General features: G+C 48.9%; 1 protein-coding gene across 1 annotated transcript in view; it reads right to left on the bottom strand.

Moving 5' to 3' along the window:
- The window catches only part of LOC144672030 (NACHT, LRR and PYD domains-containing protein 3-like), a 977,887-nt gene extending 961,772 nt beyond the window's left edge, over positions 1-16,115 (bottom strand). Inside the window, exons 1-3 of the mRNA XM_078533970.1 lie at positions 16,050-16,115; positions 12,972-13,092; positions 3,324-3,421 (exon numbers count right to left, since the gene is read on the bottom strand). Coding sequence (XP_078390096.1) covers positions 3,324-3,387 — 64 coding nt within the window. The 5' untranslated portion in view covers positions 3,388-3,421; positions 12,972-13,092; positions 16,050-16,115. The remainder of the gene's footprint in view (positions 1-3,323; positions 3,422-12,971; positions 13,093-16,049) is intronic.
- Between the last annotated feature and the right edge of the window lie 1,009 nt (positions 16,116-17,124).

The raw sequence follows: 17,124 nt of genomic DNA, 5'->3' as shown, positions 1-17,124 counted from the left end.
GGAGAGGAACTTGCAGGTTATGGTGTTCCCATGCATCTGTTGCCCTTGTTCTTCTTGGTGGTAAAGGTCATGGATTTGGAAGGTGGAGTCAAAGGAGCCTTGGTGAGATGCTACGGTGCATCTTGTAGACACTACACACTGCTGCCACTGTGGATAAGTGGTGGAAGGAGCTAATGTCTTCACATTGACGATACCCTCCATCATCGTGATAATTGGGATAGATTTCAAACAGATCTAGCAACTCAAGGCAGGGCAACCATGAGGTGCTGTGAGCGATCAGCAGCAGCAGAGTTGTACTCAGCCACAATCTATAACCTCATGGCCTGGTATTTCCCACACTCTACCATTACCACCAAGCCAGGGGATTAACACTGGTTCAATGAAAAGTGCAGGAGGGCACACCTGGAGCAGCACCTGGCATACCTAAAAATGAGGTGTCAACCTGGTGAAGCTATAACACAGGACTACTTGTGTGCCAAACAGCATAAACAGCAAGTAACAGACAGAGCTAAGTGATTCCGCAACCAATGAATCAAGTCTGCAATCCTGCCATGTCCAACCATGAATGATGGCGGACAATTAAACTACTCACTGGAGGAGGAGGCTCCACAAATATACCCATCCTCAATTATGGGAGAGTCCAGTATATCAGTGCAAAAGATAAGGCTGAAGCATTTGCTACAATCTTCAGCCAGGAGTGCCGAGTGGATGATCCATCTCGGCCTCCTCCAGATGCCCCCAACATCACAGATGCCAGTCTTCAGCCAATTCAATTCACTCCATGTGATAAAGAAACAGCTGAAGGCACTGGATACTGCAAAGGCTATGGGCCCTGACAATATTCCAGCAACAGTATTGAAGACTTGTGCTCCAGAGCTTGCCATGCCCCTAGCCAAGCTGTTTCAGTGCAGCTACAATACTGGCATCTACCCGACAATGTGAAAAATTTCCCAGGTATGTCCTGTACACAAAAAGCAGGACAAATCCAACCCGGCCAATTACCCATCAGACTACTCGCGACCATCAGTAAAGTGAAGGAAGGGCTCATCAACAGTGCTTTCAAGCGGCATTTGCTCAGCAATAACCTGCTCACTGACAATCATTTGGGTTCTGCCAGGGTCACTCAGCTCTTTACCTCATTACAGCCTTGTTTCAAACATGGACAAAAGAGCTGAGCTCCAGAGGTGGGATGAAAGTGACTGCCCTTGACATCAATGCAGCATTGGACTGGGTGTGGCATCAGGGAGCCTTAGTAAAACTGTAGTCAATGGGAATCAGTGGGAAAACTCTCTGCTGGTTGGAGTCAGACCAAGCACAAATGTAGATGGTTGTGGTTGTTGGAGGTCAATCATCTCAGTTCCAGGACATCACTGCAGGAGTTCCTCAGGGTAGTGTCCTAGGCCCAACCATCTCCAGCTGCTTCAGCAATCACCTTCATTCCATCATAAGGTCTGAAGTGGAGATGTTCACTGATGATTGCACAATGTTCAGCATCATTCACAACTCCTCAGATACTGAAGCAGTCCATGTCCACATGCAGCAAGGCCTGGATGATATCCAGGCTTGTGCTGAGAAGTGGAAGGTAACATTTGTGCCACACAAGGACCAGGCAATGACCATCTCCAGCAAGAGAGGATCTAACCATCGCCCCTTGACATTCAATGGCATTACCATTGCTGTATTCTCCATCATCAACATCCTGGGGGTTACCATTGACCAGAAAGTGACATGAACTAGCCACATAAATACTGTGGCTACAAGAGTAGGTCGGAGGCTAGGAATGCTGCAGTGAGTAACTCCGCTCCTGACTCCCCAAAGCCTGTCCACCATCTACAAGGCACAAGTCAGCTGTGTGATGGAATACTCTCCACTTGCCTGGATGAGTGCAGCTCCATGAATACTCACTAAGTTTGACAGCATCCAGAACAAAACAACCCGGTTGATTGGCACCCCATCCACAAACATTCACTCCCTCCACCACTGACACATAGTGGCAGCAGTGTGTACGATCTACAAGATGCACTGCTGGAACTCACCAAGGCTCCTTAGACAGCACCTTCCCACCCACGGCCGCTACCATCTAGTAGGGCAAGGGCAGCAATAGGTGGGAACACCACCACGTGGATATTCTCCTCCAAACCACTCAGCATCTTGGCTTGGAAATAGAACTCCATTCCTTCACTGTTGCTGGAACTCCCTCCCTAACAGCACTGTGGATATACCTGCGCCATATGGACTGCAGCAGTTCAAGGCGGGAGCTCATCACCATCATCTCAAGGGCAATTTAGAACTCGGGATGGGTAATAAATGCTGGTCTATCCAGTGAAGCCCACAACCCATGAAAGAATAATTTTTTTAATGTTTTAAGTGGTGGATGGGATGCCGATCAAGTGGGCTCTTTGTTCTGGATCCTGTAGGTTTTTGAGTGTTGTTGGAGCTGCAGACATCTAGGCAAGGAGAGAATATTCCATTGCACTCCTAAGTTGTGCTTTGCAGATGGTGGGCAGACTTTGAGAAGACAGGAGTGACTTACTCTCCTCATAATTCCCAACTTCTGACATGCTCTTGTGGCTACAGTATTTATCTGGCTAATCCAGTTCAGTTACTGGTCAATGGTAACCCCCAGGATGTTGAGAGCGAGCGATTCAATGATGGTGATGCCATTAAATGTCAAGTGGACGTGGTAAAATTCTACCTTGTTGGAGATCATCATTGCTTGGCACTTGTACGGCATGAATGCTACTTGCCATTTTATGATCAGGTAGCTCTCGGAGGTGGGACATCCTTTCTGATAACAGCTTAAGTCTTGTTCTGAGCCAATTAATGGCCCTATGGCTGTTAATTTGGCTCGGACACTCCCAGTCACATGGAGCTTGGTGCAGCTTAATTTTAAGCCAGGGAGGTGGTGCGGGTCTCTGCCTTGGTGTGGAATTCTCCCCATGGCTCTATGACTAGGGAGTATAGTAAAAAAAGATTGGAGCCAGACCTTACAGGAGTGAAATTATAATAAAAACTTCAATACACAGGAACCCTCTTCTTTAAGCAGCCAACTGATTCTAGATCTGAGGTGAGGTGACTGCCTCTGCCATCATGGCAGCATTTGACCACGCATGGCACCAATGCCAGGTATCTACTAAACAGTTCCAGTACTCAGGGGCTCCCTCAACCTGTGACTGTGATGTCCCTTTAGAGGGTCACTCATTTAACTCCTTCTACTCGGCCCCTGTCCTGTTCCCTCTTCCTGTCTGAGCTGCAGGTGTTGCACAAGATATGGTCAATCTGTTAGCATAGAAAGTTTATTCTGAAGTATTTTGTGAACCCACCTGTGCCCATTCTCATTCCTTTTGTAGTTGTTGGATATTCTGTCTCGTTTGAACCTTCAGCCATGGTGCTGACAGATGTTCCCAGATTGGGATGTTCTCTAATAAATATTAGACGAATACAAGGATTAGATGAATATATTAAAATCAGAAGAACATTGACAGCTTCAAACAGTGAGGCGATGCACAGCATTTATTTGCAGGATATATTTAGGGATTTTACAATCTCACAAATGCCACGGTGATACAAATGGTAGGTTTTTTGGCTGCTAGACAATGTACGACCTGCTCTCACCCTTCTCCTCAAAAAATCCACGCTTGGCCCCTTTGTCCTTGCAAACAACTGCCCTCCAGTCTCCTTTTGCCTCTCAAAGTCCTTGAACATGTTATTATCTCCAAAATCCATGCCCATCTTTCTTGGAATTCCATATTTGAATCCCTCCAATCAAGGTGCAAACCATTCCACACAACCAAAACAGCTTTTATTGAAGATGGCTCTGACAGTAAGAAATGAAGCTTTTTCATCCTTCTCAACCTGTCTACAGTCTTTGACATGGTTGACCACATCATCCTTCTCCAACTCCTCTCTGCTGTCACCCAGCTGGGTGAAAATGCGGCAAAAGTTCCCAGATCAATTCTTATCTATTAAATTGCAGCCAAAGAATCTCTTCCCACTCCCACACCATTATCTCTGGAGTCTCCCAATGATGTCTCGTTGGCCCTCTTCTATTTCTCATCAATACGCTGTCCCTTGGCAACCTGGTTCCACATGTAAGCTGAGGACACCCAGCTCTACTTCATTACTGCTTCCTGTATCCTGACTCTAAACAAGTCTCTTTTACCCATCATCTGAGCCTACTGGTCCACGCTGGCTCCTAGTCTCACAACATCTCATTTTAAAATCCCCAACCTAGCTTTTCAGATTTCTCCATGGCCCCTCTCTTCCTATCTATGTAACCTCGAACAGCTCTGGAAGACATCGATATCTCTGCCCTCCATCTCTCCAAGTCTGACATGTTTCACATCCTGATGATAATCGTCCAGAACTGGGAGGCAAGTTCTGAGCTCTGGAATTCCCTTCCTGAGCCTCTCAGCCTCTGTTATTTTTCTCTCCTCTTTTCAAATTCTCCTTAAGAACACTAACTCTCTGACCAAAGTTTTTGGTCACCTGCTCTGGTACTCCTTCAGTATCTCGGTATCTTTTTAAAAAGGAATTGTACTGTTTTTGTTAAACAGCAAGGGATGTTTTGAGAATGAAAGGTGCTATACAAATGCAATTTGTTGCATTTTCTCCACTTGTGTGTCTCACTGCATGTCTTCTCATGCCCTTGTGCCCAATCAAACTATCAGCCAGTGTCTTATCATTTCTTCACTGTAGAAGTATAAAAATATTCCGTCTTGGATCAGTCTTTTCTCCAAATTACAAATTAAATTATTCTCCACGTTAATTTGTAAAGAAGTTTGAGACAATGTAAAATTTATTAATCTGCTGTTTAACCCACATTACACCCACCTCGCACTGGCCAAGCCCCGCACCCGTGCCCCCGCATTGTCCTAGCCCACTCCCCACTGAACCAGCCCCGAACCCCCACTGACCCAGCCCCGCCCCCCCACCCCCCACCGACCCAGCCCCGCCCCCCCACCGACCCAGCCCCGCACCCCCACCGACCCAGCCCCGCCCCCCACCCCACACCGACCCAGCCCCCCCCACCCTAGCCCGACCCCCCCACCGATCCAGCCCCGCCCCCCCACTGACCCAGCCCCGCCCCCGCCCACCCCCCACCGACCCAGCCCCGCCCCCCCCACCGACCCAGTCCGCCCCACCCCCCTCCACCGAACCAGCCCGCGCCCACCCCCCACCGACCCAGTCCCACCACCCCCCCCGAACCAGCCCCCGTCACCCCCCTCCCCGAACCAGCCCCCCCCCCAACCGAACCAGCCCCCGCCCCCCCGACCAAGCCCCGCCTCCCCACCCCCCACTGACCCAGCCCCGCCTCCCCACCCCCCACTGAACCAGCCCCGCCTCCCCACCCCCCACCGACCCGCATGTCTGGAGTTTAGGGGTGGGGGGGATGGTCATGTCTGGAGTTTGGGGGTGGGGGGGGAATGGTCATGTCTGGAGTTTGGGGGTGGGGGGGAATGGTCATGTCTGGAGTTTGGGGGTGGGGGGGAATGGTCATGTCTGGAGTTTGGGAGTGGGGGGGAATGGTCATGTCTGGAGTTTGGGGGTGAGGGGATGGTCATGTCTGGAGTTTGGGGGTGGGGGGATGGTCATGTCTGGAGTTTGGGGGTGGGGGTGGCGCTCATGTCTGGAGTTTGAGGGTGGGGGTGATGGTCATGTCTGGAGTTTGGGGGTGGGGGGGAATGGTCATGTCTGAAGTTTGGGGGTGGGGGGTAATGGTCATGTCTGGAGTTTGGGGGTGGGGGAATGTTCATGTCTGGAGTTTGGGGGTGGGGGATGCTCATTTAAGACAGGGATGTGGAGAATTATTTTGCTGAGGTTTGAGAGTCTTTGGAACTCTCTTAAAAGGTGGTGGAAGCAGAGTCTTTGAATATTTTTAAGGCAGAGCTGGATAAATTCTTGATTAACAAAGGGGTGAAATATTCACGTGGGTGGACAGGAGTTTGGGTTACATTCAGATCAGCCATGATCTTTTGAATGGTGGGCATTCTCTTGGGACTGAGTGGCCTACTCCTAAGTTGTATGTTCCATTGATGGCATTATGCTGGAGGTGGAGGAAGCATAACCCTGCTGCTCATTGGCATCCTTAAGCCTGGCCCCAGGTAGGCAAGATACCATGCTGATCAGACAGTCTGTAACGTGGAGAGGATTTAGGGGAGGTAATGGCGTAGTGGTATTGTTGCTGGACTAGTAATCCAGAGACCCAGTGTAATGTTCTAGGGAACTACTGAGGAACGGCAGCACAGGACTGAGAGCGCACCAACCAGAGAGAACCCTTCCAATTCAAAGAGCTTCTATAGATCGACTGGGGAGAAAGGTAAGAGTACCATTTAATCTGGGTGAGGGACTAAGGCCTCACCCTGCATATTTTCCTTATAAAATGTAGAGAGTGATGCTCATTGCTGTTTCTAAAAAAAAACAAAATGGACAAAGACCACAAATGGCTGAATTTATGTATGTCTGTGACCCCAAACAAAAGGAGCAACCCGGCAATATCGAAGAAACTTGCACCTCATTATCTCTGATGAGCCACTAAGAAACACCGCCACACTTCCCAATCCTGTGGGCTGCACGGACCAAATTCAAAGAGAGCTATAAAAGGCCATCTGCATTTCATAACCCAGGTTGGCCAACAGGGTTCTGCTCATCTGCTGAGACAAAGGATCCCGCAACCTTCCTTTCAATTCTTAATGGCTGAGACATTTAACAATCTCGGGGACCCAGAGGAAGGATACACACCCTTTGTCAAAGACAATGTGAAGACGTGTGAGTCATGTGACATGGACCTCCAGTTTCTGGAACCAGTAATATTGCCTTGCTGTACTACAAAGTCAGTCTCCCATTTTCCAATCTGACTAGCAGCCTCACAGACAAGGTGCTCAGACCCAGGCTGGTCACCTGGCCCCATCTACACTGCTTCCATTTGGAAATATTGTACCATTGCCCACAAGACTGATTCATCTCTGCATGCCTGTGTCATCGTGTGAAGTCAACATCACTGGAAATGTGAATTAACCAGCATCAGTTTTCAGCTCACCAACCTCCGTGAAGAAATACCTCATTAGACTTTGATTCTGGACTCTGGAGCCCACGTGAAACAATATTTCTTTCCTCTGTCGTCTCTTTGCACTGTAATTCTTTCTTTTCTCTATCCCTCTTTTTCCTATCTGAAGGTGAGGGGGACGTTGCAAACCTTCTTTCGTGCTCTGAGTAAGAATTCGGGGATGAATGAAGAAATGCTGCCATGTCATTTCGAATCGACAGTTCATTTCAGGTCCAGGAAAATTGAAACATCTTCTCAGTATCTTGGCCCACAAGGAGTAAACTGAACAATTTAAAGAACAGACTATCTTTTTGACTTTTCTTTTAAGTCTCCACCTTATTTTAATATTCCCTAGCGTGCCCCAGTAACTGCCATGTAAACATAGGTATGAACAAGAAATGAAGCTAGCCGTTTCACACTGCTACCAAGCAGTAGCAACACGGGTAGGATTTTCCACCAACAGGATGCTGCCGTCAAGCCAAAGAGACGTTCTGCCCAAAACACAAATGAATTTCCGTTCCAGTGTGATGTCAGGTACGTAGGCCGTGGTCTCAACAACTGGAGATCGTATCAAACAGCGAGTCTCTCTGGCTGTTCATAACAGGCAGACTACTGACCTTACTCAACCAGCCTGTGCTTGCAAAGTTCAGAAAAATGTCTCCTGTTAGATGTGATTCCATGACTGGACAACACTTGCTGTAAAACCCCGAGTGTGCTAAGATATATTGGAATTGCAACTTCGTTGTTAAATTTAAATTTTAAAAAAAGGCTAACTAACTGTTCAGGGTTCATCTTCCGCTGAAATAAACTCCGAATATATGATCTTAGTTTATTTTAATTTTCATTTTCAGTCATTTTCACGATGCGATTTCCCCTGTTGCCAGGGCAACAATCTGTCACATCTCAGTCTAAGAGGTGGGGAGACCAGCTGGTGGAGGGAAATCCTGGGGGAAGGGGACAGACAGGCTTATGGCGACAGACAGGGGCAGTTAGACACAGAAGGCAAAAAGAACGACAGACCAGGGGCAAGCTGACAGGGCAGATGGGCGTGAAACCGAAGAGACAGAGAGAGACAAGGAAGATGGAAACTGAGACTTAGAGAGACAAAGTGGGGGGCACAACAGGAGGGAAGGCAACAGGCAGGAGTTAGGGAGGGAGAGAGAGAGAGATAGTGGGGAGTCAGGCAAGGAGAGACAGAGAAAGAAACCAAGAAGGAGTCATACTTGGGGAGGAGACAGAGAAAGAGGCGCAGATAGATGGGATGAATCAGGCAGGTGGGAAACAAAGAAAGGGAGGCAGAACGGTGGAGACAGACTGGATAAACAGATACGGGAAACAGCCAGAGGGATTAGAGAGAGACCTGGGGATGGGGCAGAAAGAGACAATCAGACGGAGTCAACTGGGGAGACAGACAGGAAGCGAAGGCAAATGGGGGAGATGGATGGGCGACACACAGAGAGAGAGAGAGAGAGAGAGAGACAGACAGACAGACAGACAGATGTAACATGTACCAGAGTGAGTGAGAATGATGGAGGGAGACAAAGAGAGAAGCATTGGAGAGAGATAGATGGAGAGATAAGCAGGAGATATATGATGGGGAGCCATGCAGAGAATAGACAAAGCCAGGGAAGATCGGGGGCAGTTGAAAGGCAAGGAAAGGGCAGAGAAGGAAGTGCATAGTGGTGAAAGATGGATACACCAATGAGGAAAGGGCAGAGAGAAAGAGGCAGATGTGACGGGGGGGGAGAGAGAATGAGGCACACACATGGAAGACCGATGGGGGATGGGATATAACAAGAGAGAAATATGGGAGATAAACATGGCTCAGATAAGAGAGACATCGACAGAGATAGACAGCGGGAGAGAAAAATGAGGTGGACAGAGACACAAATTGGCAAGACAGCAAAAAACAAAGGCAAGAATCACAGCACAGAAGAGGCCCTACGGCCCATCGAGTCTGCACTGACACGTGAGAAACACCTGACCTACCTATCTAATCCCATTTACCAGCACTTGGCCCATAGCCTTGAATGTTATTACATGCCAAGTGCTCATCCAGGTACTTTTTAAAGGTTGTGAGGCAACCCGCCCCCTCCCAGGCAGCGCATTCCAGACCGTCAGCAACCTCTGGGTAAGAACGTTTTTCCTCACATCCCCCTGAACCTCCTGCCCCTCACTTTGAACTTATGTCCCCTCATGACTCACCCTTCAACTAAGGGGAACAGCTGCTCCCTATCTATTCTGCCCATGCCCCTCATAATCTTGTACACCTCAATCAAGTCGCCCCTCAGTCTTGTCTGCTTCAACAAAAACAACCCGTCTATCCAACCTCTCTTCCTAACTTAAATATTTAATCCCAGGCAACATCCTGGTGAATCTCATCTGCACCCCCTCCAGTGCAATCACATCCTTCCTATAATGTGGCGACCAGAAGTGCACATAGTACTCCAGATGTGGCCTCACCAAGGTTCTGAACAACTCCAACATGACCGCCCTACTTTTGTAATCTATGCCTCGGTTGATAAAGGCAAGTGTCCCATATGCCTTTTTCACCACCCCACTAACATGCCCCTCCGCCTTCAGAGATCTATGGACAGACACACCAAGGTCTCTTTGTTCCTCAGAACTTCCTAGTGCCATGCCATTCATTAAATACTCCCTTGTCAAATTACTCCTTCCAAAGTGTATCACCTCACACTTTTCAGGGTTAAATTCCATCTGCCACTTATCTGCCCATTTGACCATCCTGTCAATATCTTCCTATAGCCCAGGACACTCAACCTCACTGTTAACCACCTGGTCAATCTTTGTGTCATCCGCAAACTTACTAATCCTACTCCCCACATAGTCATCTATATCATTTATATAAATGATGAATAATAGGGGACCCAGCACAGATCCCTGTGGTATGCCACTGAACACTGGCTTCCAGTCACTAAAGCATCCTTCTGTCATCACCCTCTGCCTCCTACAACGAAGCCAATTTTGAATCCACCTTATCAAATTACCCTGTATCCCATGTGCATTTGCCTTCTTTATAAGTCTCCCATGTGGGACCTTGTCAAAGGCTTTGCTGAAATCCATGTAAACTACATCCACTGCACTAAACTCATCTACACACCTGGTCACCTCCTCAATCGGTGCTCGGACCCCAGCTATTCACAATATATATTAATGATTTAGATGAGGGAGCTAAATGTAATATCTCCATATTTGCAGATGACACAAAACTGGGTGGGAGGGTGAGCTGTGAGGAGGATGCAGAGCTGCTTCAGTGTGATTTGGACAAGCTGAGTGAGTGGGCAAATGCATGGCAGATGCAGTATAATGTGGATAAATGTGAGGTTATCCACTTTGGTAGCAAAAACAGGAAGGCAGCTTATCTGAATGGCTATAAATTGAGACAGGGGAATGTGCAATGAGACCTGGGTGTCCTCGTACACCAGTCCCTGAAGGTAAGCATGCAGGTACAGCAGGCGGTAAAGAAGGCAAATGGTGTGTTGGCCATCATAGCCAGAGGATTCGAGTACAGGAACAGGAATGTATTGCTGCAATTGTACAGGGCCTTGGTGAGACCACACTTAGAATATTGTGTGCAGTTTTGGACTCCTTATCTGAGGAAGGATGTTCTTGCGATAGAAGGAGTACAGCAAAGGTTAACCAGACCTTCCTTCCATGATAAGGCCAGAAGTGGGGATGTTCGCTGATGATTGCACAATGTTCAGCACCATTCACGATAATGGTACAGTACACGTCCAAATGCAGGAAGAGCAGGACAATATCCAGACTTGGGCTGACAAGTGGCAAGTAACGCTCACACCACACAACTAATTGACGTTTAATGGCATTACAATCACGTAATCACCAACTATCAACGTCCTAGGGGTGCGGGGGAGGGGGGTGGCAGTGTTACCATTGACCAGAAACTGAACTGGACGAGCCATATAAATACGATGGCTACAAGAGCAGGTCAGCGGCTTGGAATCCTGTGACTAGTAACTCACCTTCTGATGCCTCAATGCCTGCCCACCATCTACAAGACACAAGTCAGGAATGTGTGATGGAATACTCCCTAGATGAGTGCAGCTCCCAGGACACCCAAGAAGCTTGACACCGTCCAGGACAAAGCAGCCCGCTTGATTGGCACCACATCCAAAAAATATTCATGCCCTCCACCACTGACACACAGTAGCAGCTGTGTACACCATCTACAAGGTGCACTGCAGGAATTCACCAAGGCTCCTTCAACAGCACCTTCCAAGTGCACAGTCATTGCCATCTAGATGGACAATGGCAGCAGATAGATGGGAACACCACCAGCTGGAAGTTCCCCTCCAAGTCACTCACCATCCTGACTTGGAAATATGCCACCGTTCCTTCACTGTCACTGGGTCAAAATGCTGGAACTCCCTTCCGAACAGCACTGTGGGTGCACATATACAACATGGAATGCAGCAGTTCAAGAAGGCAGCGCCCCACACCTTCTCAAGGGAAATTAGGGAAGGGTAATAAATACTGGCCAAGCCAGCGAAGCCCACATCCCATGAATGAATGTTTAAAAATGCCAGCACTAACAGGAAACTGAACATCACCCTGGACAGCCAGAGTCTCAACAATCGCCACCTTTTCTATCTCGGCGTCATCCTCGACAGAAGTCTTACATACAAGCAGCACATCATCAAGACAGCAGAAAAATAACCTGCAACAGGCTCACAGTAAACTGACAAGTTCCTCATGGGGATCACAGGCCAACATCCTAAGGATCTCTCTTCTTGCCATCATGTACTCAACTGCAGAATACTGCGGCCCAGTAATATACCAATCTGACCACAACAAATGTACCAATGTACATCATGCAGGACTCTTTGACCAAATCACCTCCCCTGGTTCCCTGCTCTGAACAGCAGCACCCCTGTCCCCACCATCCCCAACATCAGAAGGATAATTGCAACGGGCAAGCAATTGGCAAAAGTCTACTCTAACCCAGAATGCTATAATTCAACAACTTCCTCAACCCACCAGCAGTATACCTTCCATCACGCCACCCCATATGGTTCAACACACGACAGCGAGAAGTAACATCTGTGGACCCATGGCAGGAAGATTAGCAGGAGAAAACATCCATCAGAAACCACTCTTGTTGTAGAATGCAATGCTCATCCACCCAGCTTTGAGCTCCGAGAGTGGGTCTCTTAAACCATTTCTAGACTGACCAATGCTCTGTGCAGCACTCAACATTAGTGAGGTCGCCAAGACCATCCAGCGTGCTGTGGTGTGGTCCAAACAATGACTCGTATTTTTCAGGAGTGTCCACTGACTAAACAAGAAGGCGGCTAAAAGAACTCCGTCTAGCCACTAAAAAAGCTATTGCTTGGCTCTATGATTATACAAACATTAAATAAATAAATTTAAAATCTTAGATGAATGACAGGTGATCTCATTGAAACATAGAAGAATCTGAAGGGGCATGACCCTGTTGACATTGAAAAGCTGTTTCCCATGGCTGGGAATCTAGAAGATGGGATTACAGATTATTCAGGACTGAGATAAGGAGGAACTGATTCACTCAGCGTTGTGAATCTTTGGAATTCTCCACCCCAGAGATTGTGGATGCTCGTTTGATCTTGCATGGACAGCGGTGGTTCAAGAAGGAACCTCACCACCACCTTCTCAATTGGGGATGGGCAATAAAAATGCTGCCTAGACAGTGACACCCACATCCAATGAAATAATAAAAGGAAGGGTATACGGAGCAGGCAGGAAAGCAGAGGTTAGGCAGAAGAGTCATTATGATCAGACATAGTGCAGCAGGCTCAAGAGGCCAAAGGGTCCACAGCTTATGTCCACAGCTACTTATGTTCCTGTGTTAAAATCACAGCATTGCCAGATCAGGAGCCAATGCAGTAACACACTAACAGAGACTTACAGTTCACTGCCCAGCAGACAGGAAGAAAGGACACTGATGTCTTTAGAGGAGCAGTCGGGGTCACAGCAGCAGTCGAGTTCACAGACTCTGCCAATCAGGCCACTGGTACAAATGGGAACAGCTGGAACAAGACAGAGAGAGAAATGTCTTACCACAGAGCACAGAAAGTATCAAAAACCATCTCCCTCCCATGTCTGAATCCACAATAATTTTCTTCTCCATTTCCCCATATCAATCTGCAAACTTATTCTCCCATTGCTTTCTACTTATTCAATTACTGGTGCCAGATATGCTCTCAACCCTTTGAATTAAAAATAATACGGTGAATTTGTGGTCCAATTTCAATCGTGATGCAGGACCGAAGAGACTTCAAAGAAAACACACACAGATATTGAGACATTTTTTTTCTACGTTATAAACAGAGTTATAGATGACAAAAATGAGGAAGTTATGTTCAATTTTTATCAATCACAGGTTGGGCCTGAGCGAGAGCTTCCAGGTCCCGCACTTAAAGAGCTGGAGCAGAATTAACAGAATGGTAGCAAGAACGAGAAACTTGACAAGATAAACTGCAACATTTCAAGAAGGAGGCTAACCACCAGCTTGTCAACGGCATTTAGGAACATGCAACAGATGCTGCCCTTGTCAGTGACTCCCAAATCCCATGAAAGAATTTTTAAAAAAACGTCAGTTATGTGAAGCCCTGGGAAAACTGGTGCTGTTTCCCTTAGAGCAGAGAAGGCTAAAGGGAGATAGAACAGAGGAGTTCAAAATGAGGAAGGTTTTGATCGTGAGGGAGGAAGTGTTTCCACTGGCAGAGGGGTCGGAAGCAGGAGGACAGATTTATGGAATCTGTAATTTGTAAAGGAACCAGAAGGGAGATGAGTTTTTATTTTAAACAGTGAGTTATGATGATCTGGAAGGAGCGATATGAAAGAGCGGGCGCAGAAGTAACTCCCCATCCTGCACCACCCATTCACCCCACACCACCCTACCCCACCCCCTGCCAACTACCTGCTCTGATTGAGGATCTTAGGAATGTGAAAAGAATTGATCAATTGACAGAAACTTTAATGACTGGTGTGGAAGGCCAGGGCAAGGGGACAACTGTCCTATTATCAGAGTCACAATATTCAGGAGAGCAAGTTAGGAAACACTTCCTGACACAAAGGTGGGGTAAGTGGAGAACTCTGGCCCAGAAAATTTGTGCTCGAGAATATTCCGCACCATATCCAAGCTGTTCCAGTAAAGCTACAACAGCTACAGCTACCCGGCTTTGTGGAAAATTGCCCAGTTATGTCCTGTACACAAAGAGCAGGACAAGTCCAAGCCAGCTAATTACCACCCCATCAGTCTACTCTCCATCATCAGTAAAGTAGAAGGAGGAGTCATCAACAGTGCTATCATGCAGCACTTATTTAGCAATAACCTGCTCACTGACACCCAGTTTGGGTTCAGCCAGGGTCACTCAGCTCCTAAACTTATGACAGTGAGATGAGAGTGACTGCCCTTGAGATCAATTCTCCATTTGACTGAGTGTAGTATCAAGGAGCCCTAGCAAAACTGGAGTCAATGGAAATCAGGGGGAAAACTCTCTGCTAGTTAGAGTCATACCGAGCACAAAGGAAGATGGTTGTTGGAGGTCAGTCATCTCAGCTCCAGGAGTTCCTCAGGGTCGTGTCCTCAGCCCAACCATCCTTAGCTGTTTCAATGACCTTCCTTCCACAAGATCAGAAGTGGGGATGTTCGCTGATGATTGCACAATGTTCAGCACCATTAGTGACTCCTCAGATACCGATGCAGTCCATGTCGAAATGCAGCAAGACCTGGACAATATCCAGGCTTCAGCTGACAAGTGGAAGTAACATTCACACCACACAGGTGTCAGGCAATGACCATGTCCGACAAGAGGGAATCCAACCATCGCCTCTTGATGTCCAATGGCATTCCCATCACTGAATCCCCCACTATCAACATCCTGGGGTTTACCATTGACCAGAAACTGAGCTGCACCGGCCAAATAAAAACTGTGGCTACAAGAGCAGGTCAGAGGCTGGGAATCCTGCAGCGGGTAACTCGCCTCCCGACTCCCCCAAAGCCTGTCCATTGGGCGGGGATTTGATGATGGGGGATGGGGTCTTTGTGAATGACGGTGAGAAGGTCAGTGTTTCTGGGGAATTTACAGTATTTCTAGAGAGTGAAAGCTTTGTATTGAAGTCAGATTGTTCAATAGAGGAGCGGCCCGGGATTAACCTGCAACTTTGGAGAGAAAAGGGCGCATTTGCGCCACTCCTGAGGAAAATGGAGCAATGAGAGGCGGGGAGAATGGAGAAAGGCGAAAGGCTGCTTTTCCCTCCTAGACCCAGCTTCACTCTCGCTCTGAAGATCGTGTGTCCCAGCCCAAGGTGAAGAATGGGAACAAATCCAAACAACATAACCAGGGCTGAGTGAGGAAATCGCTGCCATGTCGGCAATGCCGTCTTTCCAAGGTCCCAGGAAGATGAGGGGATCCTCCCAGTCCCTGGACTCACATTGAAAACCCGCAAACTATTTACAGGCGATTTAAAATCTTCCCGCCTTTTCTCCCAGGCTCCGCTTTATTGCAACATCTGCCCCGCCCCCAGAGCGCTAACGCCACGCCCCAGGCCAGCCCCGCCCCGCGCCGCCCTGCCCAGGCCCCGCCCCGCAGCCCTAGCCCCGCCCCGCAGCCCAGGCCCCGCCCCGCAGCCCTAGCCCCGCCCCGCAGCCCCTCTCAGGTAAAACACAGATAAAAACAAAAATCTGCGGATGCTGGAAATCCAAAACAAAAACAGAAACACCTGAAACAACTCAGCAGGTCTGGCAGCATCGGCGGAGAAGAAAAGAGTTGACCCCGGCCCAGCGGCTCTCAGGTAAAACAGACCCCGGCCAGCGGAGCAGGAAGTGGGTTGTAAACTGGGATCTCCGGCTGGAGCGGTTCCGGATGGAGTCTCTGCAGCTCCAGCCCCCATTCCCGCATTCACATTGGGCCCCAACTTCCAACTAGCGCCGGAAATTGCTGCCCCGCTGAATTTACACTGAAAATAAACGCCCGCTTACCGGGTCCGCAAAACCGCGTCGCCGCTTCCGCTCCCCAGAGCCGCTCGGGGCGGAAAGGGAAAAGGCTCCTCGCGGGCCCAGCGCAGGCCCCGCCCCCGGTTACACAACACCCGCTGATTGGCTAAAGGGCCAGGGAGATTGACAGGCCAGTGACAAGCTCAGTGGACAGGAATTGGGGGGTGGGGGGGGAATGGTCATGTCTGGAGTTTGGGTGGGGGGCAATGGTCATGACTGGAGTTTGCGGGTGGGGGGATGGTCATGTCTGGAGTTTGGGTGGGGGGGAATGGTCATGACTGGAGTTTGCGGGTGGGGGGATGGTCATGTCTGGAGTTTGGGTGGGGGGGAATGGTCATGACTGGAGTTTGCGGGTGGGGGGATGGTCATGTCTGGAGTTTGGGTGGGGGGGAATGGTCATGACTGGAGTTTGGGGGTGGGGGGGGATGCTCAGGTCTGGAGTTTGGGGGTGGGGGGGGATGCTCAGGTCTGGAGTTTGGGGGTAGACGCTCATGTCTGGAGTTTGGGGGGATGCTCATGTCTGGAGATTGGGGTAGATGCTCATATCTGGAGTTTGGGGGTAGATGCTTATGTCTGGAGTTTGGGGGTAGATGCTCATGTCTGGAGTTTGGGGGTAGATGCTCATGTCTGGAGTTTGGGGGTAGATGCTCATGTCTGGAGTTTGGGGGTAGATGCTCATGTCTGGAGTTTGGGAGTGGAGGGGGATCTCATGTTTGGAGTTAGGGGGGTTGCTCATGTCTGGAGTTTGGGGGGTTCCTCATGTCTGGAGTTTGAGGGGGGAATTTCATGTCTGGAGTTTGGGGGTGTGGGTGATGGTCATATCTGGAGTTTGCGGGGGGGGCGGATGCTCATATCTGGGGTTTAGGGGTGGGGGGGGATGCTCATGTCTGGAGTTTGGAGGTGAGGGGGATGCTCAGGTCTGGAGTTTGGGGGTGGGGGGGATGCTCATGTCCGGAGTTTGGGGGGGGGAAGTGCTCATGTCAGGAGTTTGGGGGTGGGGGGGATGCTCATGTCCGGAGTTTGCGGGGGGGGGGGGTGCTCATGTCAGGAGTTTGGGGGT

This window comes from Cetorhinus maximus, chromosome 35 (genome assembly GCF_964194155.1).
Source record: "Cetorhinus maximus chromosome 35, sCetMax3.hap1.1, whole genome shotgun sequence".
Taxonomy (NCBI): Eukaryota; Metazoa; Chordata; class Chondrichthyes; order Lamniformes; family Cetorhinidae; genus Cetorhinus; species Cetorhinus maximus.
Note: the sequence above shows the minus strand (reverse complement) of the source record. Positions and strands in the feature narration are given on the sequence as shown.